General features: G+C 41.9%; 1 protein-coding gene across 8 annotated transcripts in view; it reads left to right on the top strand.

Annotated features, from left to right (window-relative positions):
• Positions 1–27,781, top strand: part of ZDHHC3 (zDHHC palmitoyltransferase 3) — a 55,296-nt gene that overhangs the window by 2,845 nt on the left and 24,670 nt on the right. For 4 of the 8 annotated variants that reach the window (XM_084858107.1, XM_084858108.1, XM_084858109.1 and 1 more), the window contains exons 1-4: positions 587–836; positions 20,664–21,081; positions 24,224–24,348; positions 25,676–25,772. In XM_084858107.1, the coding sequence (XP_084714233.1) occupies positions 20,776–21,081; positions 24,224–24,348; positions 25,676–25,772 (528 nt within the window). In that variant the 5' untranslated portion in view covers positions 587–836; positions 20,664–20,775. Of the gene's footprint in view, positions 1–586; positions 837–20,663; positions 21,082–24,223; positions 24,349–25,675; positions 25,773–27,781 lie in introns of those variants that run through there. The other 4 variants (XM_084858110.1, XM_084858115.1, XM_084858113.1 and 1 more) reach the window with 3 other exon arrangements.

Here is a 27,781-nt window from a genome sequence, read left to right as displayed (position 1 = left end):
TTGGTAGTAATTTCAGTTGAAATGCGTGACAGTTACTAAATTACAGGGCAATCCTATACATATATTTATTAGATATGTATTTTGTTGCTGTAAGTCTCCTTGGGAAGGCTTCTGCCCTGAAAGGCAGCCAAGAAATGTTTTAAGCAGTAGTAGTAGTAGTAATGCATACATACCTACTCAGAAGCGCCACTGAGTTGAACAGGGCTTACTCCCAGGTAAATAGGTATAACATTGCAGCCTTACAGTGTAATCCTGTGCATGCCCACTCAGACCTAAGTCCCATGGTATTCAATGGAGCGTACTCCCAGGAAAGTGTACATAGGATTGCAGCCTTAACATGTTTAGGAACCCTGAAGCGTTCTCTATTTAGGTCAGGAAAGGGTGTGGTGTGGAAGGGGCGGGGACTCGGACCGACTCAAGCCCCGCCCCCCGCCCAATAACCAATAGGCCCCTGAACCACTTCAAGCACGCTGACGCCGCCTGAAGCAGCCAGAGCGCCGTTGCGGCAGGAGGGACGGACACGCCTCCTCCCTTCGCGGCGGCGCTCCCCCTCCGTGGGAGGGAGGCGTTCCGGTTCTGAGGGAGCAGGCGGGCGGGGCCGCGCTTGGCGTCGCGTCGCGTCGCTCTCTTCCCGGGTTCTCCGCCTCCCTCAGGGCGCGAATGGGGGGGCGGCGAAAGCGGAGAGTCGGGCCGTAGCCGCCTCCCTGGGCGAGGAGCGCCGGGGCGTCGCGTGCGGCTGGCGGGCCGGATGGAACGTTGTGCTGGGCGGTGGAAGGTCGGCCCGGGAGGCGAGCGGCGGCCGGAGCGGCAAGCGTGTTGCTTCACCTCCAGCCTGGGTACGTTGACGGGAGGGGAGCCCGGGCGGCACGGACCGTTGAGACCCCGGCGGGGCGGGGGGCGGGGATGCTGAGCTCGCGCTGGCAAGAGAGGCAGGTGGGCGTCCGGAGGCGGCGCGAAGCTAGCCAGATTGGGCGGGCCGGCCGGCCGCCGTTGCCTTCTTTGCGGCCGAGAAAACGCAAGGAGTCGGCAGGCAGGCAGGTGGGGAAGTGGCGTGTGTGGGTGGGAGGACGACTGAGCCCGGAAGCCGGCAGTCGAGCATGGTGGGTCTTGGGGTGGCTTGTGTCCAGCGGGGTTTCCTGCAAGGTGAAGCCAGTGTCAGTTCACGGGGGAACTATTATGCTTCCCGCCCCCCCCCCCCCGCCCCATCCCCAGCCGGGTCCTAGTGTTCTGCTGAGGATTTGAAGTTTAAAGGCACAAGGGACTGATGAAGGGTTGGTTGAAACTGGTGAATCGGTGGCCAGGCTACTGGACGGACTGCGCCCGCTTTACAAGACCCCATTCTCGTAGGAAGATACACTAATGAAACGCCATCTTCGCGTGTCAAATACAGGGAACGATGCCCTCAACAAATCCTGGTGTGGTACCACTTGGTGTCCCTAAAGGTGCGAATATGTAGTGTGCTGACGTACCCTAACGCAGCCTTCCCTGACCTGGTGCCCTCCAGATGTGTAGGGCTACAACTCCCAACATCCCCAAGCTAGCTATACTGGGTGTTGTAGTCCAAAACACCTGGAGGGCACCAGGTTGGGGAAGGCTATCCTAACGTCTTGGTAGGGATATATGGATAGCATGTTAAACTACATGAATGGCATATTTCTCAATTGCAGTCCACACATTGAGAAATGCCAGGTCTTGGAGCATGTTTATTGGATGATCAGGTAGTAGTGCCTACGCTGCACCCTGTGAGCTGTTACTGTTTAGCATTCTACTTCTAGGCTATATATATATATCCCCAAATGCTCAGGTTAACTGAACAAAACTTGTAATTTAAAATAGTACAGAGCTTCCCACAATGGGCCAGGACAAAAGCCTCCACCATTGCATCTGGGTACCCATTTACTGTAGGTACCTTGCTAATTACTGTTCTCCAACTGTGATTCATGGGGAGAAAGAAAGGTTGCGGAACAGCTGAGAATCTTTGTATTTGACCCCGTAGTTCATTTATTTTTTCCAACAATGGAGACTGATACCCTTTTGACCAGGGCAAGACTATCAAACAGGCTAACAGGGCTCTGGCCTAGGGCCTGTGATTTTCATAATATAGCACTACGGCAGTCTACTAATTTTTCCCTAAATATTTACCAGCTAAAGGGGCCTTCTCAGTGCCCTGTCATAGGACCCATGGTTTTCATAACATGGCACTGTTGTTGACAATGGTGCTGGCACCAAAGATTTCTTTAAAATTCAAATATGAGTTATATATGTGATTTGATTAAGTTGTCCACTGAGACACTCGGCAGTTTTCAAGTGGACTGTGAAAAGTTTGAGAACCATTGAGTTAGCAGCACTTAAATGTACTTAACACTGTGTTAGCAGTACTGTTTCCTGGTTCTGGAACAGGGCTACCTCAGAAGTGTGTTGTATTGGGTAGAAGGCTGGCTGGACTGGAAAGACTTGGGGCTAAATACTCAATTAGCCAAGAAGTTCTCTGAGTGGCATTAGACCAGTTGCTAACTCTCAGAGTAACCTACCTCACAGCGTAGTGGTGAAGAAAAGGATGGAGGGTTGGAATCATGTTGCCCTGAGATTGTTGGACAAGGGCAAGATAAAAGCATAATAAACACACTGACCTCCTTATTCAGCATGCTATCAAAGGTATGGGTGCAATTGTTCAAATTCGGCATGGGCGCGGTTTAAACAAATCGGAGCCTGCACTTGCTGGAAGAGGAACCACATACGTACATAAAGATGAGTACCGTGGGGAAAAGAAATTTCACTGGACAAGAGTTGTAGCCTAGTCGCACCCTTGTGTAGTATTGAATGTCACTGTGGAGCGTTGACTGGTAGCATAAACCAGTCAAGGCTTTTACTTCACATGCTAAGGCTATGAAGTTGCTCTCACAGTTTGGAGGGCATGAACAAATACTTGTAATGCCAGGTCTTTATATTGCCTTTTGTTGTTCAGTCGTTAAGTCATGTCCGACTCTTCGTGACCCCATGGACCATAAAAAGCCAGGCCTCCCCGTCCTCCGCTCTCTCCCGGAGCGTGCCATTATTATTGCCATTAGCTACACTTAATTCCTAAAGGATAAAGTAAAAGACTGCATATATTCGGAATGGTGAATCTCCTTATTATCACTCTTACCACTAGATGTTTGCGTAGTAAACATGAATAGACATGATAAAAGGTGCTACAATGTAGCTTATTTCCCTAGTTCTTAAATTGGTGGTGTTTAATAGTATTGGAAATGCTTCAGTAACCGAAGTATGTTTGTAGTAGAAAGCAATGCTTTTCATAAGAACATATAATCCTATGTTTACAATGCTAGGGCAGTATTCAGATTTTGATCTCTAAACCGACATTTTACTAGTAACCTACATCTTGGAGAAATGCAGAAGTTTGTCACTGTGATCTTAAAACAACTCTTTGTATTATGTAGCACTTCTTAACATTCTTGAATTGTTTTCCCTTGGGGTTCTTCGGTATCCAACAAAAGGTGGGAATCCCATCCTTTGGGTATGGATTGTAAAAATGATCTAAGAGCGCAATCCTATGGGATTAACTGACTACTATTCTACCAATCAGGATGTGAGCTGGGTGGGAAGGAGTAAGTGAATAACTCCTTATAACAGTATTTTGTTCACCTGTTTGCTATCTTACTGTCTTTTATCTAAAATACACAATGATTGCAATTCTGTATACATTTACCTGAGGGTAAGTACCATTGAACTCAATGGGGCTTACCTCTGAGTCGATATATATAGGATTTCATGGATCACTTTTTGACAAAGCTGTATTTGCCTACTTTTGCAATATATTCTGTTGTGTTACCCTCTGCTGAATTATTCCTGTTAAGTTATGTTGTTCCTGCATCCATAACATAGGGAGGCATAATCCATAATATAGAGAGAATATAAGTATTGCCTTAGCGGAATCCATCCCACTGTAACTTGATCACAGATAAATTAACCCACAATAGCATTCCAAAGAACTTTGCTGTCACCTCTGAATTGTGACATGATATTGTATCATCTCATTTTGCTGAATTGGTAGTTCCTAAAGACTTTGGAGGGAGCAATCCTATGGCTGCTAGTCAGCGACCATAGGATATGTGGGTTTTTGGGAACCGACCTTTCCCCCTTCTGTGCTGCCTCACAGTTAGCACAGAACAGCCCCGCGTGCTGAGCTCGGAAGAGGAGCGTGGAGCAGCCGAAACGGGGTGCCCTGGGGGGCGTTCTAGGGTGTTCCGGGCGGAAATGCCTACACGACACATCCTATGTGGCAGCCTCCTGCTCTGCTCCGCCTTTCTGCAACTAGACAGCCGAAATCGGCTGTCTAGTTGCAAATGCAGGGCAGAAGAAGCGCGGAGGGGATGATCCCCCTCCGTGTGTCTCCTGCCCTGCATTGGATAGGTGATCACTTCCAATTTCGGAGGCGGCTGCCTGTCCCCATGGGATTGCGGCCTTAATTAATTAGTTTGAGTAGATCTAATGTTAAATGATCTTGCAGGTCCAGCAAATATCCTGATAGAGTTATTTTGAAGCATAGTTTCTGATCATAGAAGAGAAGTTGAGGATTTGTCACGGGATGTGGGAACTCAAGGATTAAAGCATTATAGTGATCTGTAATATGTATGTGAATTCTTTAAAACAACCTAGAAAGAAATGTTAACTGGTCATTCTGCCTATTTCAGCAAATAGTATAAATATTCTGTTTCATGTCTGTATAGAATAAATAGCAATGTGAGAGAACTCTGAAAGGAAGAATAAATACATTATTTAATAAACAACACCCAACATGGTTTCAATCCATAAATAGTCCTTTGCCAGAGGAACTGCGTGTATTAAAGGTGCAGTCTTAGGTGAAGAGGCATAAAAGCATGCTATCCTCCATGCCATTATGTTAGTTGGTCAACTTGGACATGCCTAACATCACATAAATGGGGGTGCAGAACCTCTTTCAGCCCAAGGCCAAATTCCATTTCAGAGAAGCGTTTGGAGGCCACGTTACAGTGGTGGGTGGAGTTGAAGGCAAAAGAGGTGAGGCCAAAAATGCCAGCATATTTTAGCTTAACGTTACTGCCAGTAACTAAGCCTTAGGAGAGGCATTTCAACCTATTAGATGGGGGGCAGGGGACTGCACAAAGGCTGGGAAACTACTAAATGATTGCAGGGGGGGCATTGCCATTTGGGAATCAGGAGGGCCAGATTAGGCCCCTAGGAGGGCCAGTGTTTCTGAACCCCAGACATAGGCCATCAGTGACCAACAATGGTCTTCAGTGCTTTCAGTTAGCCAGCCACGATGGCCCTGTATCATATAATGGCCTGTTTCGCACATAATGCTAACTTACGATTTATTTAACCCATAGTTTGTTGCCCTACCCATGCTTGTCTGACAGGTAATGGAACAAACCATGTTTTTTTTCTTAATCCCTGGGTTGTGTGTTTCCTTCCGTTGTCACTTGCTTCCTCCCTGTATACCAAATGCCTTTATAATGTTATAGTACTGGCATGTAGAGAGGACAGGTTTGTTTTACCCCTCTGTAGCCTGGCAAAACAACTCATGAACAACCCACAGTTCTGGGTTCACATGTAATGACAACCTATGGTTTAAACAACCTAACAACAAACCATGGGTTCACTTTCTGGGTTCAGCAACCCATACCATGAATTAGCATTATGTGTGAACCAGGCCAATGAATGGTGTAGTACTTAAGAATGTCAGACTACAACTGGGGAGACCTAGCTTCAAACCCCCTCTCAGCTGTAAAAACTCAGTAGGTGATTTTGGGAACGTTCACTATTTCTTACCTTAGCCTACTTCTCAGCGTTGTTAAAATAGAACTGGGTGAGAACCACATTTGCTGCCTTGAGCAGCTCAGAGGATAGATGGGATATTTAAACCCTAGCCTGGTAGCCTCGGCAGGAAGGAATTGCATGCAGGCAAGTGCCACTTCACCCATCATAGAAATGCAGTGTGCTGCTGCAGGAGGGGTGGAGTTCTTCACCTCTCTTTGCCAGCCCTCAGAAGCTTAATAAAAAAACCTCTGCAGCCTAGTACTTTTATGGACTTATTTACAAGGTTGCATTAAACCAGGAGTGGGCAACGTTTGGTCCTCCAGATGTTGTTGGACTACAGCTCCCATCATCCCTCACCATGGGCTATGCTGTCTAGGGCTGATAAGAGTTGCAGTCCATCAACAGCTCCCTGCAATTCATAGAAGCATTGCTTCCAAATCCCGGGAAGTACTAGTTCCCCTCTACTCAGCACTGGTTAGGCCTCATCTGGAGTACTGTGTCCAGTTCTGGGCACCACACTTTAAGAAGGATGCAGACAAGCTGGAGAGGGTTCAAAGGAGGGCAACAAAGATGATCAGGGGACTGGAAACAAAGCCCTATGAAGAGAGACTGAAAGAACTGGGCATGTTTAGCCTTGAGAAGAGAAGACTGAGGGGAGATATGATAGCACTCTTCAAGTACTTGAAAGGTTGTCACAGAGAAGAAGGCCAGGATCTCTTCTTGATCATCCCAGAGTGCAGGACACGGAATAATGGGCTCAAGTTACAGGAAGCCAGATTCCGACTGAACATCAGGAAAAACTTCCTGAGTGTCAGAGCAATACGGCAATGGAACCAATTACCTGGGGAGGTGGTGGGCTCTCCCACACTGGAGGCCTTCAAGACGAGGCTGGACAGCCATTTGTCAGGGATGCTCTGACTTGGATTCCTGCATTGAGCAGGGGGTTGGACTCGATGGCCTTGTAGGCCCCTTCCAACCCTACTATTCTATGATTCTATGATTCTATGAACATCTGGAGGGCCACAGGGTGCCCACCTCTGCTAAACAATGGAATATAGAGTGGGCATGCATTTTAAAGTGCTTTCAGGCAGAGGATATTCCAAGGTGTTCTGATTTTGCACACCTGATACCCACAGAACTCCATGGGAACTGGGCTGATCTGTGTGTGAATCCAAATTTCTAGAGACTTTGGTGTACTAACAAAGTTAAAAAAGTTACCCAGTGCGTTGCTTAATGTGTACTACATTTCTCTTCTCCCTGCCCTCTTCTGTTTTTTCAGTGCAGTGCAGAACTAGCCTGGGGAAACTGTCATCTGGTCAAGCTCTCAGGCTCCTTTATTCAGTCTCTGGCTTTACAGTTGCTGCACTTAAACAGAGCAATTTCACAGGATAGTTGCTGTGTGAATCTACAGAATTCATTAATAGATTTTAGTATCTCAGGGCTTGAATAAGGATTATAGATTGTTTTTACACTACAAAGAGTAAATTGCTTCCCATTCGACTGTGCATTGTACTCATATATGATTAAGAAAATAAGAAGATCCATGTTGAATCAGACCAAAGATTTATCTAGTCTGGCATTCTGTTTACACAGTGATCATACAGATGCCTGTGGAAAGCCCACAACAGGACATGAATGCAATAGCATTCAAGACTACTAATAGTGTTTTAGTAGTCATATTTTGTAGTCCCATCTTCAGTTTTGCTTTGTTAAAGCAATGTCTGCTTAAGCATACTTTAGCTTGTAGTACCATATATTTACTACTTTCTCAGTCCGGTTATTGCATCAGATGTGATAGGATGCTGCTTATGAACACTTATGCCATAATAAACCAGTGGATTTATGACACACCACAATGCTGTCTTCTGCAGCCACAGGTGCTCTTCTGAAAGATTACAGAGTATAGTCAGTGGTCCTATACGTGGCATAACCTAGTTTGTAAAGAAACACAAGTGAGACCTCCTCAAATAGTGGAAGTGTTCAGTAAACAGATTCAGCAAAGGCAACAAAGCAGAGCATGCGTTTAAAAATTAACAAGTTTACCCAGACCTAGAATTGGGGAAAATAATGAGAAACACAGTATGAAGGAGTTCGTTTGTGATGATTCAAGAATCAGCAACGCAATACATTTTGCACAAATGGAAATTATGAAATTTACAAAGTGTTCTGAGAACATGCCCACGTGAGCAGTATTATAGGTATTGACCGTCTTGAGTTAATCATGCAGATGTGAAGCTCTTGTTAACAGATGTTACAAAGAGTTGGTAACATCTGTTAAGGCAGCCAGGAGAGATAGCCTTTCTGATCCTTGCTTCCCATTTAGGTCAGAGTAGCTTACTGATGAATAGGGAGAAAAATAAATAGGATAGAATTACCATGAGGGGAAATAATTGCTCTCTCCTCTACAAGTATGGACAAGGAGGGCTTTATTACCTTGCTTTGTTGTGATCTCAGTTTGCTGTCACAATTCTTTGGAAAGTAGGGCTCTGCATTTTTTTCTGATGGATCCAGGAATGCAGTGAGAATATATCCCCCAACTGTATGTTTTAAACTGCTTGTTTTTATATTTATTAGGTTTGAGTTTACAGAAGTTATACTGATATTCCCCTCGCATTTCAACACACAGTGTTGTCTTTATGGCAACCATCCCGTCATTTTTCTTTATGGAGTATTACATCTCAGAAAATGTTCAGCTGTCACTTACCCCAACAACTCCAAATGGTAGTTTATTAACCTACAATAGCTGTTTGCAGCAGTGAAGCCAGAGCTAATATTTAATTGTACCCCATACTTGAGGAAGCTTTCCTGGAGAACAGGATTCAAGTGTCTTGGTTGAAAGGAGTAAATTCTGAAATAGCTCCTGCTAGAGATTGTTTGCATTGCTGCCCTGTTTGCTCCCAGAAGGTAACGGAATCATTCACAGGGCATTTGAGAGACATTGGTTGTCATTTTTCAAACTTTCTTGCTGTGTCTATCTTTGTCCTCTGAAATAATAAAGGATTGAAATAACCTCAGTCCTTCAAATTTTATATTAGTGCATGTAAGCTGTGCCACTGCCTTAATGAACCTCAAATGCCAGCATCTTTGTAATATTGTTAGTGCAGCAGCCCTTAAGATCAAGCTGTATGTTATACATTTCAGAAATGAAATCATTTGTATATGGCTGTTTAAGAAAACTAGTCCTTGTTCTTATGCTGTTGTAATCCCTACAAAGTTTGAAAGGGCTTGTGCAGTGGAAATCAGTTCCTCATAACTTGCCAAATTATAACTGCACTTCCTGCTCTCAGACTATATAGTAGAAATGTTAAGCCTGGAAGCTAGATATAAGAAAGCTTGACTTTGAAGTCCAAAGGTTTCCACCTCCCAGACGTTTTCTTTGGGAATAAAATTTTTACATATTAATATTCCTATTCAAAAACTTCAGGCATATGCAGCTTCAATTTAAACCTTCAACCAAGCTAGTTGCTGCATAACAGAAATCATGCGGTTAACTTCTGTCTTTTGAGAGTATTGGCTGAGAGTAGATTTTTATGCACAAATGTTGGCTGCGGACCAGTATAAATTACAAAGATACGCTAGTATGCTCAAATAACAGAAGAGTATCCATGTTGGTCAATAGAGAAAAAAATACCACAGCGTCTTTCTCTTACAAATTGTCTGAGACAAATACATGCTTATCAAAGTCTACTCTGAATCTGTTCATTGATATATAATGTATGTCTATGCATTTTTGTTAGTGTAAGTGGTGTCTTACACACTTGGCCATTTTTTAAAATAGTCTGATTTGCCTCTTGTATATATTTTGGAGGAACTGATTCAGGGGGTCTGGAAATGATGTTTCTTCCAAGAGTACACACATCTTGAAAGAACAGATTCCATTTGCTTTTATATTTGAATATCCAGCCCAGTTTTCAGAATTCTACAGGAGTCCACGTTGATGCGTTGTCTTTTTTCTGTCTTAATTTCAAGAAGACAAAATAATAAAACCCCAGATCTGAATGCTGAGATTTCAAATGCTGCCTTTCTATAGTGCTATTAAGATGTTCAGTTCAATTATTGTAGCTGGCTATAGGACCCAGCTACTGGTCCCTTTCAATGTTGCAATTTTGTGTAGTTTGTTGGGAGCCCCATGGAAATCTAAAGGCTCAAAGTGATCCCATTGTTCATTATATTTGGCAGATTCTATTCTGCCTCCAAATTCTGAGCCATTGTGTATGAGCCAGATAGTGCTAACTGTCCTGTAGAATGCTTAGGGCTGCCTTCCCCAACCTGGTGCCTTCCAGGTATGATGGACTGTTTTATTTTATTTAAAAAGATATTTCTTGGTCACCTTTCAGGACAGAAGCCCTCCCAAGCTGGCATACAACCATAAAACACACATGATCCAAACCAAGTCACTGTGTCTTCATCTGTTTTAAGCAGGGTTGGGCAGCTGAATTCTGGGCAGAGGGATGGGGCCCTGATGTCATTTGGTCTCCAGTGGACATACCTGGTGGGTGATCCACCTAGTGCTTTGACTGGGAACTGGCTTTATTGTGTGTGGGGCTTTGCAGATTGGGGAAAGCCTGCACACGGTGAAACTGCCCCGACAGATGAGCCAGGTGGATGATCCACTTTGCACATCAGCTGGTGTGGCCTCACCTGCCCTTCACCTTTTCCCATTGGGTAAGGATATGGAGCCGGTAAAGCACACATGGCCAGCACTTGCAGGAACTCCTGTGGGGAGTGGGCAGGGCCCATGCAGGGTGCCCAGCCCTCTGCAGGCTGGATTGGGCTGCAGGCCAGAGGTTGCCCACTTATGGTTTAGAGTCTGGTAAAGGCCCTGCATGTTCCTGGAGCAAGGGTTCATGGTTAGTGGGTAGAGCAGTTTTTCATAAGATGACAAGGAAATGTAATATTTATAGAGAGCAGATATTTTATCATTTGAGAACTGAACAAACTACAGAGCTAAGGAAGTTAAAGAGTTATAGAGTACAAAAATAGGAGCATGCAATATCAGATAGTTGGGAATGGTGAGTGATATTCCTTGTAATATACAAGTTGCTGTATCCTGGAGATTAGTGCTACATCTCACTGCCTGTAATGACTTGTCAGACCCTGGCCCCGGCCCCCAGTATCAAGTCCGCAATTATATATTATATTGCCTATTGTGCCATATTTATAATGTTTGGCATCAAAAAGGTATTTTTCCTATAATTCTTTATTTGCATAGAAAAATAGCTTTTAATTCAGTGTGTTTCATAGAAGGATACTGAATCAATTTTCAGGAATTACATACTGGTTTAACAAAGTAGTATTCAGATTTAATTTTAGTAAGGCTATTTTAGAAGAGAAACTTGCATTGTAAAAAGCAAAATGCAAATTAAATATATAAAACCCTGTGTTTTGGTTTTTAAGATATCGCTGAATTTTTTTTTACTCACCCTGGAGCAGAGTTGAGGAAGCCATAAAAGGGAAGAAGACTTCTGCTTGAAAGTGGCATTCTTGCCAAAATGGTGAAAAAAATTAAAAGGCACAGAAACTATGTTAAAGACAAATATCGTAAAGCATGTTAAGACAAATACAATAAAGCAAACAAATACAATAAAGCAAAGTCATAAATGCAAACGTTTCTTCAAATACACCAGAAGCAGGAAACCAGCGAGGGAGGGAATTCAGCTATTAGAAAACAATGCTTTGGAAGGACTTTGTTGTTTATTCGGTCAGTCGCTTCCGACTCTTCATGACTTCATGGACCAGCCCACACCAGAGCTTCCTGTCGGCCGTCGCCACCCCCAGCTCCCCCAAGGTCAAGTCCGCCACCTCCAGAATATCATCCATCCATCTTGCCCTTGGTCGGCCCCTCTTCCTTTTGCCTTCCACTTTCCCTAGCATCAGCATCTTCTCCAGGGTATCCTGTCTTCTCATTATGTGGCCAAAGTACTTCAGTTTTACCTTTAATATCATTCCCTCAAGTGAGCAGTCTGGCTTAATTTCCCGGAGTATAGACTGGTTTGATCTTCTTGCAGTCCAAGGCACTCTCAGAATTTTCCTCCAGCACCACAGTTCAAAAGCATCTATCTTCCTTCGCTCAGCCTTCCTTATGGTCCAGCTCTCGCAGCCATAGGTTACTATGAGGAATACCATTGCTTTAACTATGACCTTTGTTGTCAGTGTGATGTCTCTACTCCTAACTATTTTATCAAGATTTGTCATTGCTCTCCTCCCAAGAAGTAAATGTCTTCTGATTTCCTGGCTGCAGTCAGCGTCTGCAGTAATCTTTGTGCCTAGAAAGACAAAGTCTGTCACTGCCTCCACGTTTTCTCCCTCTATTTGCCAGTTATCAATCAAGCTGGTTGCCATAATCTTGGTTTTTTTGAGGTTGAACTGCAACCCAGCTTTTGCACTTTCTTCTTTCACCTTCGTCATGAGGTTCCTCAGCTCCTCCTCGCTTTCAGCCATCAAAGTGGTATCATCTGCATATCTGAGATTGTTAATGTTTCTTCCAGTGATTTTAACTCCAGCCTTGGCTTCATCAAGCCCAGCACGTCGCATGATGTGTTCTGCATACAGGTTGAATAGGTAGGGTGAGAGTATACAACCCTGCCGTACTCCTTTCCCAATCTTAAACCAGTCCGTTGTTCCGTGGTCTGTTCTTACCGTTGCTACTTGGTCGTTATACAGATTCCTCAGGAGGCAGACAAGATGACTTGGTATCCCCATACCACCAAGAACTTGCCACAATGTGTTATGATCCACACAGTCAAAGGCTTTAGAATAGTCAATGAAACAGAAATAGATGTTTTTCTGAAACTCCCTGGCTTTCTCCATTATCCAGCGGATATCGGCAATTTGGTCTCTAGTTCCTCTGCCTTTTCTAAACCCAGCTTGTACATCTGGCAATTCTCGTTCCATGAATTGCTGGAGTCTACCTTGCAAGATCTTGAGCATTACCTTACTGGCATGTGAAATAAGTGCCACTGTTCGATAGTTTGAACATTCTTTGGTGCTTCCCTTTTTTGGTATGGGGATATAAGTTGATTTTTTCCAATCTGTTGGCCATTCCTGTGTTTTCCAAATTTGCTGGCATATGGCATGCATCACCTTGACAGCATCATCTTGCAAGATTTTAAACAGTTCAGCTGGGATACCGTCATCTCCTGCTGCCTTGTTATTAGCAGTGCTTCTTAAGGCCCATTCCACCTCACTCTTCAGGATGTCTGGCTCTAGCTCACTGACCACACCGTCAAATCTATCCCTGATATTATCCTTCCTGTACAGATCTTCCGTATATTCTTGCCACCTTTTCTTGATCTCTTCTGCTTGTTAGGTCCTTGCCATCTTCGTTTTTGATCATACCCATTTTTGCCTGGAATTTACCTCCATTGTTTCTAATTTTCTGGAAGAGGTCTCTTGTCCTTCCTATTATCTTCTTCTGCTTCCGCGCACTGCTTGTTTAAAAACAATTCCTTATCTCTTCTGGCTAACCTCTGGAATTTTGCATTTAATTGGGCATATCTCCCCCTAGCACTGTTGCCTTTTGCTTTCCTTCTTTCTTGGGCTGCTTCCAGTGTCTCAGCAGACAGCCATCTTGCCTTCTTGGTTTTCTTTTTCTTTGGGACGTTTTTTGTTGCCACCTCCTGAACAATGTTGCGAACTTCTGTCCATAGTTCTTCCGGGACCCTGTCTACTAAATCGAGTCCCTTAAATCTATTCTTCACCTCCACTGCATATTCATGAGGAATATTAGTGAGCTCATATCTAACTGATCTGTGGGTCTTCCCTATTCTCTTTAGTCTGATTCTAAATTGTGCAATAAGAAGTTCGTGATCTGAACTACTACAGCTCCAGGTCTTGTTTTTACCAACTGCATAGATGTCCGCCACCTTTGGCTACATCCTTTGTAGCCAATCTGATTTCAGTGTCGACCGTCTGGTGAAGTCCGTGTATAAAGTTGTCTCTTAGGTTATTGGAAGAGAGTGTTTGTGTTATAGTGTGGTAGTGGAAGGAGTACCAGGGCAAATCGTAGAGAACTAATCCAGTTTCTCTACATTGATCTTTATTGGGGAAGACATTAGATCCCTAGTCCTGAGATGCTTTTTTAGGGATGGCATTGAATTGCTAAATCAGATAGCGGAGGCAAGATATAACATTGACAAATTAAAAACTAGTCATCGGATCTGGGTGGCAGACACCCAAGTGTTCTTGATGAACTCAAGCCTGTAACAAAAATGTGCATCATGTCACTAAAAATACGCATCTTGTCATCAAAAACATCAGGTTGGGGAAACCTGGGATAGACCCTTGTTCTGATACAGAAGTGCTGATATTATGGATTAGAAAACAGCACATTCAAACTACTTATAGTATTCGCTCACTCCTGGTAGAGCAACCAATGTTGGGTGTTGCTTAAATGTAAATGAAGGCATCTGCCCTGACTTGAATTGTACTTATGGGTCTTTCTCAAGTGATTAGGACCATTAGTTGTATAAACAATGAATGAGCTGCTGTTAACACTCCCCTCTCATTTTATCATGGTTCTTGTTCTACTTAGAACAGGTCAGAGGTAACTGTGGCTTGCCTGTTAATGAATTCAAGTACCATATCAATCAGTACAATGCATTTTACACCAAGCACTCTATTTTTGGCTACTACACATCTTAACCGTAAAGATGGGTCCCCATGTTTATGCCAAGGGTTGGCCATGCTTTATCTTAGGGTTTTTGGGTGTCTGAAAATATAAAGAAGACCTGTGTGTGGGAGCCATGTTTAACCAAAGCTTCTTGAGTGCATTTATACTTTCCAGAAACATGAATGCCCATTAAATATTACAGAAAAAGGTGTGGCCAGTACATGGTAGAAGTGTGGGTGCCCATCTTCTTCTGTAACCTATGAAGCAGTTCTTAATTATATGTAGCCAAAAACGTTGTTCAAATATTTTTATTGACCAGATTTTTTAAAATAACAGGCCAAATGAAATGGAAGAAAATAATATACTCTCCACTTTAATGCATATTATTAGCGTCTTAATAAAGCTTTGATCTCTGAGTTAAATAAAAGCAAATTGCACCAGCAGTCCTTAAAAACTAGAAGGAAGTTTGAGTTACACAGACCTTCAGATGGGTTTTTATAGTAAAAATATAAATAGATTTGCATATAGTAGCCTTTAGCTACTGAGCCTGTTCGAAAATGTAGTGAAGGAACAGGAGGTTCAAACAGGTACTATGTTAAGTAAGCTATAAATATCTAGGCTGTTTGGGAAGGATCAAGTTACAAAGCATCGCTTGAAAAATATGTGGCATCTTTGGGAATACAAAATTCAGAAACTAAAGGTGGAAAGGTGCATGTTTAGTTGATCCAGCTTGGAAAGTTTTTCAGAGTAAGGTAATTGCCCAAATTTTATATGAGGCTGCAGTTTGAGGTTGGGATGACACACTAATGGTCAAATTGGAGGCCCTTCAAAATAGATTTCTTAGAAAACTTAATTTTGCCTCCTGGCATTCCTGCTGCCTTGGTTCAGGCAGAGGTTGTAGACCTCATATCCAGTGTGCCTTGATTAATTACTGGAGAATTTTAAAAGGATCCTCTGTCCAGGGTTTGCCTAAATTGAGTTATGAACAGCTGTTAAATTGTAAATTCTGGCGCTCAAGATATTATAATTTACTACAATCCTATTTCACCTCAGTTGATGTGTTTTCTACACTGAACTCAAAAGAGAGTCTTCTTGAATATTTCTTTGGTCGCAGTGTTTTTCTGGACAGACAGGTTATTAATAATTCAAAAGTTTCAAAATGGTACAGGCTCTACAAATATGACCACCAAAGAGCTGCCTCTTTGACAAAGCTTGCTTTCCCAAAACTTAGGTAAGCTTTCACGGCTCTTCGTTTTCAAACTATGCCAACATCTGTGACAGCAGATATTCTAAAATTCCTCTGGCTCAACGTTTATGTATTTGTGATGCTCCAGAGATTGAAGATCTACCACATCTTTTGCTGTTCTGCCTTTTATATTCTGAACCAAAGTCTGAATTCCTGAGTTTTATTTTGTCTTACTTGTAACACTATTCCAGAGAAGATTTTTTTTATCTCTAGTCTGATATAGATTCCACCATAACTCATAAGGTCTCGCTCTTTGCTTTGGCAGCATCAAGAGTTTGTGCAAAATTTATTTTTGATCATGCAGTTGATTGTTTTGGGGATGCCTTGTTTTAATGGTCTTTTGGCCGTCTTAATTCTCAGAACATAATTATCCATTTAAATATGGAAGTAGTATATTCTAAATGAATTTAAATGCATTTTAAATAATGTACTGTGAATATATTTTAGTTTTAACCATTTTAGATTTTGACCTCATGTTGTATTTGCCCTAATCTGTTTTAGTTGTTTTGTATATGTGAACGGCCTACTAAATAAATGAAAATGCATGTTTAGACAGAAAAAAGGACCACAACTCCCATTATGCCCCAGCCAGCCATGGAGTTGTAGGCCTTTCCCCCCTCTAAACATGCATAGTATTGCACCCACGTGTGTATCTCTAGGGCAATGCTTTGCGTACAAAAGGTTCTAGGTTCAATCTCCAGTTAAAAGAGCAACAAGCAGGTGATAGGAAAGACCCCAAGACCTGCTGCCCGTTAAAATATACAATATTGGACTAGATGGACCAATAGCCTTAACTCAATAAGGCTGCTTCATCCGTTTCTAATTGGATATGGAACTAAGTTAGAAAGCACTCCAGGTGGAAAGTTAGTGGAATAATTCTGTGGCACTGCATAGTGGACACAGGGCTCCAATGGCAATGCTGTCCAGCCTTCTGAAAAAAGAAATTACAAAAATGAAAAAGAAGGCAGCACCAAAAATGGCAAAAAGGATAAATAAAAGTGAGGAGAACCTCAATCAGGTACAAAGGGAGAATTTTTTTTTGTAACAGTTGAAATGGGTTGTACAATTCAACAGATGTCTCTAGGGCCAACAATTGCCAGTCCCATCCCCCACCCGCCATCAAAAGGTGGTTCCAATGAGTTTTAGTTGGCCTGTGCTGAAGGCAGATGCGGTATTGACTAAAACATGTGGAAAGTACCTGTTGGTATTTCAGGACTTGCAGTTGTTGTTGCCGCCCATGAAGACACATGTTTGACTTGTCCAGCACATTCCAACTGTATCAGTAAGCTTTCGTTTGACAAAGCAAGGAGGAAACTAAACAGCATTGCATTCATTGAGAGGTTCTGGATCCATAAAAGATGCAATCAGTCACAGAAAGTCTAAGAAAGTCTGTGGCACTGACAAAACAGTTTTATTTAAATACATTGGCTTCTGCTTTCATCAGCTTGAAGCTGGCCTTCTATTTGTGTGTGCGCGTGTCTGTATGTGTACACGCCCATGTCCTGTACACAAAGGGGCTGTTTGCACGTCATCAGTCTGTTGTTGTTGTTGTTCAGTCGTTCAGTCGTGTCCGACTCTTCGTGACCCCATGGACCATAGCACGCCAGGCCTTCCTGTCCTGCGCTCTCTCAGTCTACCATGGCTTAATTTACCCATGGGGGCTGTCACATTGTGCTGGGCACCTGTGGGGACCATGGTTTGTTGTGTCATGTCAACTGATGCAGCAGGGGTTGTTTGAGGGTTAGACAGCCCCCAGATAGCCCTTAAATACCCCATGGCTTTTTTTAGGGTTATCTCCTAGTCCCCAGTGGTAGAGTGCTTGACAGCCAGTTTAAAACAATAACTACAGCATACCATATGCTGCTCTTGATTCTCTAGGACTTAAAGTCTGGGGAGTGGGCTGCTGTTAATCGGACTCCTTGTTGTGGCTTGCTATTCACATATTTGCTGTGGCTGGTTGTGTAGTCATCTTGATTTGGATGTGTATGGACTGACTGCTTATTTCTACAGATGCAGTCAATCACATATTCAGTGGTGATGAGCTCTTTCGTGGGGCTATTTATTTAAAATATTTCTTGGCTGCCTTTCAGAACATCAGCTGTCCCAAGGTGGCATACAGCAATAAAGTACATATTAAAGACTAATGCAGTAGGTCTCAGCCACTATCCACTGAGCCTTGAATTGCTTGCTGTTAAACATTTACTCAAAGCATATTTGAGAAAGCAAGGTTAGTACTGTGACCAGGAATGTTTGTTTTCAGGGATTTTTTTCTTGTAGCATTCCATGCAGAATGTTTACTGGTAGTTGCATTTGAATTCCTAATCATCCTAGTTTTCACATTATTTACTTTGTTTTCCTTTAGCCCTCATGTTTGTAGTGAGATATGAACATTTTATAGGGACTACAATTTTCCAGTCCTCTTTTGGATAGAGGGATAATTCTATTAAGTAAAATCAGTAGTGTGTTAACATTTCATATAATTTAAAATTGGCTAAGTGGTAAATAGTTGTCAGGTGTCTTTAGTTGCTCCATAGTGGTTGTCTGGCCAAAAAAGGCATACTATAATCCCAATTTTAAAAGTCAATTGTTATTTCAGTCATCTTTAAGCCACTTTCATTTAGTCAATAGCTATCTTGGCATTTGTGACCATTTCAATTTGAAATATTACTGAAATGTTTACTGCCTGCCAGAGTACAGTAGCTCCTTTCAATGGAGACTGCCCAGTTCTGTTTCAAAGATCAACGTACTAACAACAGCTCTCCTGCCAGGGCTTCTATTACTTTTTTTTTCTCTCCAGTAAAATAAGCCGTTGCTCTTTACGACTGTATTATTTGATTACAGACTGCTTTGTCCTTCAGGCTCAAGGTGGACAGCCACAATATCTTAATCTCGCGCATTCTCAAAACAGCTGTAAGTGTTAGGTCACTAATATTCCAACTTTATAGATGGGGAAACTGGGATTGAGCTATAGCGATGTTCTCCAAACCACAAAGTGAATTTGCTTCTCACGTTAAAAATGAGCACCACAAAGAATGCTACAAGGAGGCCATCCATGTGTTTGAAAGTATAATGCAAGATGGTTGGTTATCTATTACTAGATTGGCATTGTAAGGCTAAAACAGACAATAGTTTTTAAGATGTGACACAGTGGTTTGAGAGGCTTTGCTTCCCCATGATGTACACCTACGACTTTTGTCTTACTGTTGCTTCTGGTCAAACACGTTTGGTAGGTTTTTTGAAACAACCAGATTCCCACATTGGGTTTGCAGATGCTTTTAAGATTTTGGCTTTGCCCCTGAGTGAGATTGTTCAGGGCCTAATTTGAGAGATTAGAAATCACCTTTCCATTAGAACAACCTGGATTCCTTGAGGCTTGGTACCTATTGGTGAGATGGTGAAGGCAGAAGGAGGAGTTGCAGATAGGGCTGTGTGAGGCCCAAACAGACCAGTTGGTTTAAAGCAGGGGTGTAGAACCTCAGGCCTAGAGTCCTAATCCAGCCCTCCAGAGTTCCCTAAAAGGCCGTGCTGCCTTTCCCCCAGCCACTGATTGTTCAGTGGTTTCCTGGCTTTTGTGCAATTGTTTTCCCATTTTGAAAGGTTGAAATGCCTCTCCTAAGGCTTAGCTACTGGCAGTAAGAGCTTTAAGCTAAAATATTCTGGCCCTTTTGCCCTTGGCCCTGCCCACCACGGGCATGAGGCCCCCAAAAGCTTCTCTGAAATGGAGTTCACTCCTTGCCTTTAAGAGGTTCAGCACACCTAGTTTAAAGAATGGGAGGTTTCAGTCATTGTAGCGAACAGTTGCAAGTCAGTCTGTCTTGAAGCATTGTTGGCTGTGGGGGCCTGCAAATTTGGAATGGTGTAGAGGAACCTTTTCATGATCAGTCCTGATCAACACTGGGCACCTGGTGGGAATGGGGTCCCAATTCAAGTATATGATCAAAGCACCACCTAAAGCTGTGCATAGGGTTACTGTCTATATCCCACAATACAAACTGAGCCCAGTATTACAAGTTAACACCGGTAAAGTTAAAAGCTTTTCCCCATGGACTATTGGAATTGGTAGCTTAAGTCCATTGAATTTTGTGCTGGTGGGTAGAGGGAAAGGAAGGACAAGGAATACTCTATTGCGAAGGCTTCTAATACAAGTTTAATTCTAGAAGTCCTTACCTTGATTTATGAGGATACTGGTTTTGGAGTGTGTTCCTAAAGAATATAATTTCTTGTTTTCCCTATAATTTTAAAATCATCATTACATCAAAATAAGACAAAAATAGGTATTTAAATTCAGATACTTTCATCCTTATGCACCAGATATTTTTCCAAAGTATAATATATCCATTCTTATATTTTGTTAAAAGTAGATTAAAAAACAAATTCAAGCTTAAAATAAATCTCACGCTAGCTGCCCCTTTCTGCCTCTGCTAAACTCTACTAAATGTGTACGTTTTACCAGGAGTCTGTACAGCCAATCTTTAATTTGTGGGCATTTTTCCATTTATGTGCTAGCTCAATTTGAGCTGTGTTTTACAATGGGATTATGTCATAATTAATTATGTAATATACCCATATGAAAGAAATATAACTGAAATGAATTTTTATAACCTTAAGTACACTTGTATTCAAAGGCCATTAGGTACACATCTTAATTTTACCTGTTCTATAAAATACAAATTGTCACTATTAGCCTTCATAGTGAAAATTACACACCTTTCTAACATAAGGGCTGGTAGAGTAGCAATCGCTCATGTCATTCCCAGACAAACTCAAATTTCATTAACATGTGCAGTATTTATATGTTAAACCATTTTATTCTTTCACTTAAGAATTTGATGGTGGACTTTTTTTTATCCGTATTGATATGAACCTTAATACAACCTGCCAAAACGTGTTTTGGTTGACAAGTGCTATATAAATAAAAAGTTGTTGTTGTTACCATTATTTTCTTGATTACTGAACCCCTCCCCTCCATTACTGATCCCTCTTTTATTTTAATCTCCCTTTTTCTAGAATTCCCTCTACAAGCTGCATGTCAAAAGGGGAGATCCTTGGTTACGTGTGTAAAATGGAGAAGCATTTTTTTAAATATATTTTTCAGATCCAAGAATGGACATTATAACCTATGATGATTACTCCAGTCCACCGCTTCAGAGATATTGAGAGGAAACCGGAATATCTTCAGCCTGACAAGTGTGTTCCACCTCCCAGCATCGGTTCCTCAGGAACAATGTGGTTTATTCGAGATGGCTGTGGTATCGCCTGCGCAGTCATCACTTGGTTTTTGGTCTTCTATGCTGACTTTGTAGTCTTCTTCATTATGCTGCTTCCATCAAGAGACTATATTTACAGTGTGATCAATGGAATAGTTTTCAATGCGTTGGCATTCCTGGCTCTGGCTTCACATATGCGAGCTATGATAACAGATCCAGTAAGTTTACCACTGAATGTATTAACCAACTGTCATTTCTTTTGTTCTTTTTGGATGATTTAGGGACCAAATAATCTAGAACCTGTAGGCACACACAGTGTTGGTCAAGTGCCGAGGTTTCTATAAAAAACCTTGAGTGACAAGAACTCAAATAATTTATAATGTATTTCAGTGCATTGTTCAATTAGGAGAGCAATCCTATGGTCGCTAGACAGCAGCTAGGCTGCCATAGGATATGCTGTTTTCTGGGAACCAACCTCGGAGCCCACACTCCGAGGTTGATTCCTGGAGAACTGATCTCCCCCCCACTTCTGCGCTGCCTTGGAGGCAGCGCGGAACAGCCTCATACTCCATGCTCACAAGAAGGGTGCGGAGCGGCCAGAAAGGGGCATATCTGGGGGCATTCCAGGGTGGGAAGATCGTAACTGCCCATATGACACATCCTATGTGTCATACAGCAGCCTCCTTCCCTGCTCCATCCTCCCACAGCTAGGCAGCCACAATTGGCTGTCTAGCCGAAAAAGCAGGGCAGGAGAAGCGCGGAGGGAACAATCCCCTCCGTGCTTCTCCTGCCCTGCTGTGGATAGGCGGTCGCCTCCTAGACCATCCTCCTCGCCTATCTAGATATGATTGTGCCCTTAGAAGCTGTATGATGACCCTAAGGCAGCACAGGATGGATCCTCTAAATAAGAAAAGGGGGAGAATGCAGAGAAGAGAGGGGGAGTCTATCCTTCATTTTTTTTCCTCTTCAGTAGTATATGTAACGTTGGTGTTATGTCATGGCATGAAAAGCTAAAAAAGACTGTCTTGTGTGCCTGTCTCTTCAGAGAACTGCAACTAAACTGTGTTTTGAATAAAAATACTTGCTTTTTTGCTGCCGGTATGGGGTGTTGGTTACTGATATATGCCAAAGTTTTATCCAAGTGCATTTTAACTATGGACCTTTTCAGAGCACTGTTTAAAGCCTTAATGGGTTTGAGATGAAGATAAGTAACGAGCATTCTCATCTTGTTTATCAGTCTTGAATTCTGTGCCTGCAGCTATCCGGATTATGGTGTTATCTGTGGGCTTCAGCATGCTAGATTGTACCAGAGATGAGACTGAAAGGGAATAACCCAATCCAGCCAATTTGGTGGGAATATTCCCATTTACCTAACCTTTTATTGCATTTTTTATTATAAATGACCCCAGCAAGGCATAGACATAAGAAAAGCGCTTCCTCTAACCTGTGCTGTTTCAAGCCCCATTCATTCTCTTACAATAAAGGAACTGAGTGTTCTTTGGTTCAACCTCTCCTATCTTCATGGATGCTAGTGTTTAAATCTAAGTTTCACTGAAATTATATTTGGGTCAGTGTTGTTGTTGTTGTTGTTCAGTCGTTCATTCGTGACCGACTCTTCGTGACGCCATGGACCATAGCGCACCAGGCCTTCCTGTCCTGCGCTCTCTCCCGGAGCGTGCTCAAGTCCATATTCATTGCATCAGTGATGCTGTCCAGCCATCTCATCCTCTGCTGTCCCCTTCTCCTTTTGCCTTCAGTCTTTCCCAGTCTTTCTCTGGTCTTTTCCAGAGAGTTTTCTCTTCACATTAGGTGGCCAAAATATTTGAGCTTCAGCTTCAGTATCTGTCCTTCCAATGAGCACTCAGGGTTGATTTCCTTTAGGATGGACTGATTTGACCTCCAGTGAGACCCTAATTAAAATGACCCCAGGGAGTCCTTGGTCACAGGTGCTGTTTCCTGGTGATGATGCACAAGAACGTGGAAGCTGAAAAATGTACTGCCACACTTACAAAAATCGCCACTCTTAATATGGATCACTTCCTTCATGCACCTGTGTTCATGGAGCTGCTCTTTGTAGAGGAACTTGAAGTATTTGAATTGGCACTTGGCCTTGGTGTAGCTGCCTGAATGCAGCTTCACATGAGCAGCCATTTGTATATTGTGGCTTCCTGTTTGGTTGTGGCAATTTCAACTATTCCATTACAGTTCCTTTTTAAAAAAGTTTTGTAACAGCATGATTAAAATTTCTGCAAGTGCCTGGAAAATCATTTCACCCCATTTCCTACGTGGAGCTGCAGCCATATGATTGGTCACTGCTTACCAGTATTAAACAAAAACCTAAATTAGGTCTCCAATTCCAGATTTGTTCCTTGTGCTGAATGCTTTACAGCTGGACTTCTTAATGAGCACCAGCATTTGCAAAGAATCATTTAAAAACATCCCTATAGTGGCTTCTTTGGTAGTCGGTCAGTTACCTGATAGTTCATATATTTATTTATATGAATACAAAGGCATATCCATTAATAATGGTAAGAATTGTTTATAGTATTCAGGCCACATCAGTCAAACATTCTGTGTTGGAAAGGTATATTTTACAGTCTGCCAGGCGGGGCTACTGATTTTGCTCAGATTATCTAATTATAAAATAGTACTCTTTTAATTTGAAACCACATTTTTAATAACTCTTATTGAACTCCTATATTGTGTTAAAAATTCTAATAGTAACAATGTTTCCCAACCTGGAGTCCTCCAGTTGTATTGGGCTACAACTCACAACACCCCTAGCCAGTGGGCATGCTGGTTGAGGATTATGGGTGTTGTAGTCCAAAACATGCAGAGGACACCAGGTAGGAAAAGGCTGTTATAGAGCTGTTGCATCTCTTTAAGTCTGTAGCACCTCTTCAATCTCCAGATTACTAAAACACTGATATTAGAGAGGTTGGAAAATCTCCAAAGTAAGAGATTGCAGAGTTTCCCTGCATAGTTTGTGCCATTAATGTACTACTGTTTATAGCTTTGAAGTTTTTGTTGAAGTTTTACTCAAGCCTATATCCCTGTAATTTTAAACCTGCTGCTTCCTTGTCATGTCTTCAGTACAGACAGTGAACAATCATTACCCTTTCTTCCCATTTTCCTCATGGGGAATATCTTGTTGTTGTGCTTCAGGTAGTGAGAAATTATATAGATGTTTCCATCTTTTGAAACACCAGTTCATCAGTTTCCCTTTTTAGCTTACAAAACTTGGTTAATGTATCTAGGAGACAGCACTGCCCTTGTAGGTGCAACAGTTCTTTAATGGAGCCTATTGAGTTTTCAGTTGATGACTGAAAGTGCTCTAAAACTCTTTATTTTCATTTCCAGGGTGCAGTTCCCAAAGGTAATGCCACAAAAGAGTTCATAGAAAGTTTACAGCTGAAGCCAGGACAAGTGGTGTACAAGTGTCCAAAATGCTGTAGTATCAAACCGGACAGAGCACATCACTGCAGGTAGTACTAACACACTTGTTATTATATACTTATGTCAGTGACATGTGAACTATATTTACTGTGGCTTGTCATTGGCAATAATGCAGTGTATGGCAACTGCCTTTCACTTACCTATTATGATGATGTGAGCAGTTTCCCATGTATAACTTGCACTTTGAAAATGCTCCAGCTGACCATGTCAAATGGTAGTTTGGAGTCTTTCGCCAACAGCTGGTCAATGTTTATAAGTATGCGTGTGTGTGTGTGTGTGTGTGAGAGAGAGAGAGAGAGAGAGTGTAGGTATAGATAATTTCAGTGGTAAGCCCATTGTGGAAGTGTAGTGTCCGCATTTCTGACACGCATACTGTTGCCATGCCTGGATCAGGCACAGGAGACTCTTTCTGATTTGGAAAAGAAGCCAGATATGCACTGTGTTGATTGGCCAGGCTTTGTATCAGTTATGAAGGAACTCCCCACCCACACCCGGTTCTTGGTGCGGGACCGTACATAACACTGGTTAGTTGTCCCTAGTGTCATTCACAAAGCCACCTCCCACATCAGTTTTCAAGTTCTAAAACTTGTGTGTGTGGTGAGGGAAGTTTTAACAAATATTTGAGCAGATAACATGCAAGCACTTGTGTGCAAAAAAAAAAAAATGGAGCTGACAGTCTTTCTAAAGCATGAAGGGAAGTTATCACTTTTTGATCTGGATCCAGGTGTGTGTGTGTCAGTACAGGAGCAAAAGTAGGAGGAATTAGAACTTGTCCTGCAGCAGCCCCCACCCCATGTTCTCTAATTTCAGATGCCTTTACATAGCCAAAAGGGGGTGAATGAGAGACAACAGGACACAGTAAGCCAAAATGTCACACATGTAGCCCATTAGGGCAGTTTATACTGCTAAATTGCAGTATGCAGTCTAGCTGCATATTGCACTTCAAGCAAGCAGGTCTTAAGTTGTAAAAAAGAGGGAGAAATCTAGCATTATAAGTTGTCCTAAGTAACTGCTTTTTGAACTTGGAACAAAGCAGAATCAAATTAGAATTCTCTGATGAGATATACTCAAACAATTGCAATCAAAACAGGAGTGTCTGAGCCAGTTAAAGGCATCTCAGCAGAGTCTATCACTTATTAATGCTGCTCTAAATCCAAATGATATTTCTTCAATTATGAATGATGTTGTGCATCTAAAATAATGTGACCTCAGTTTAGGTAACTTGAAAGACAAAGTAGCTTTTGGTAAAGCAGAATTTTTTTTCCTGTGATCCTATATCAGTAGAAGGATGGATTTTTGAAGTTGATAGGATTGCATCTCAATTTATGATGTGCGTGTGTTTTCCTCTTTTTTTAGTGTTTGTAAGAGATGTATACGGAAAATGGATCACCACTGTCCATGGGTTAACAACTGTGTAGGAGAGAATAACCAGAAGTACTTTGTACTGTTTACAGTAAGTAGTTCACCGAGTTTTTTTTATAGTTCAAACAAGAACCTTGAAACTTCAAGTGGAGCTTGCTCAATATCTGTGGTTACCTGCTTAAATAATGACTGTGTAATTCTCCTGGGAAAAGTAACAACTTACTATTGCAAAATGTTTGAGTCAAAGTAATTAAACCAAGCCATCAAACTAAGCACTATAAGCTATCTACTTTATTCCACATATCACAAAGTACTTTGCAAGTTCTGAAGTCTAGCTACTTTATCTGCTGTTACATTTTTGCTTAACATCAAAGTGTATCACTCTTCCTCTGCCGAAGTGATTTGATTCGCTTAATAAAAGGGGGGGGGAAACTAATAATATAACAACAAAATGGAGAGTGCCAATTATAGCGGGGTGGGGGGTTAAGTGACAAAATATTGAGAGGCTGGCAACCCTGTGTGTGTTGATGGGCTGGAGACTTATTGCTTTCCCTTCCCCAGTCATGTGTGATCTGGCTCTGTTCCTTGAATCATCTGGTGCTATTTGCTTTGGGCACGCTTCCTACCATGCACTTACATTGCACCTAAGCATGACTGTGTTCAAGATGGCGTGCTGATTTGAGTTTGAAGAGGGGAGGGTGGTGGTGGTCCTGCCTGTTGTATGGGGGTGGGTGGGGTCAGGCTAGATTGCCTCTGGCCTTTTCCAGTTCTGATTCTATGATTAAAATAATTTGCTAACATCATATGTTAAACATTTTTCATTTGACTTGCATGGGGACATGCTCTTATAATATAGCATATAATACATCTAATGGAAGAGTAAATTTCCCCTTCCCCCTAAGCTCTTATCGCAGAATTTAGTACTGTTAGAGAAAAATGGACCGCTTGTTCAGTCATTTCATTTAACCCAGGTACTTTTCCACTGGCTATATTTAGGCCTATTCATTCTCTGGTTGAAGTAATTAAGGAGATGAGGCTGAAGATAAAGAAATCTTTAATCATGGGGGCTAGAGTAATGTTTATCCTGAATGCTGAGTCTTGGGTTTCAGCTCCAGCTAAAAACTGGCAAGCCAACTTGAGGCTTATTAAACTCTTAGGGTATTGCCTTGTCCTGCCAAGTGAGTGTGTACGTGTGTGCGTGTGCATGTGTGTGGTTTTCTTACTGAAATATATCAGCAAACAAGAGAATGGCAGAGTAGCTGCACAGGAAAACTCCCTGAGAAGAGAATGTTACAGTGGTGCGACACAAGATACTCTTCAGTGGAAACATCTGCTATAAGGATGGCTCTTCTCTTTAAGAAACTTCAGCTATTAATGAGATATACTAGTTTGCTTTTAGTTCTGTTAGATTAACAGCGCAACCCTATCCCAAATTTAGAGCCGAAACATACATCTGTTGTATGGTGCAACGTAGCTTAGAGATTTTATGGTGCAGTGCGATCCAATGTACATGCCTGGCAGTCCTATGCAAATTTACTCAGAAGTAAGTTCTGCTCTATTCAAGGGAACTTGCTTGCAAAAAACTGTGCCTAGCCTAGTTTAGCTACAGTCCTATATCTTAGATTGAATAGTGACATGTGAACAAATAACTGCATACTTATCCTGACGTCAACGTGCCTATATAATTTTTTTTAAGCATACACAATGTTTTTTTAGAATACTTTTTATTTATTTTTGTCTTTATAAATGAAATAAACAATACCAACACCCTGATCAATAACTACAATTTCCTAACAATACAATATTCTTAGGAGGACACAACAATACTGAAAAGAAGAAGGAAGGAAGAAAAAAGAAAGGAAAAAGAAAAATATTTTTTCCCCCTTCTTTTTTAAAGGGTTAAATTTAAACTCCAGTACATACGGGCTTCAGATCCCATTCTAATTTAAAAACTATACCTATAACATTAGCAATATTACTATTTGATAATCAACCTTACATTTCAATATCATATCATCAGTCTTATAGCAAGGAAGCAGGCCTACAATTCATTCCCAGCAACCATATATTGCCCTTCAGTTAGAATATAATAGTAATAAT

Source organism: Heloderma suspectum, chromosome 5 (genome assembly GCF_057233095.1).
Source record: "Heloderma suspectum isolate Gila_16-S chromosome 5, 16-S_ref, whole genome shotgun sequence".
Taxonomy (NCBI): Eukaryota; Metazoa; Chordata; class Lepidosauria; order Squamata; family Helodermatidae; genus Heloderma; species Heloderma suspectum.
Note: the sequence above shows the minus strand (reverse complement) of the source record. Positions and strands in the feature narration are given on the sequence as shown.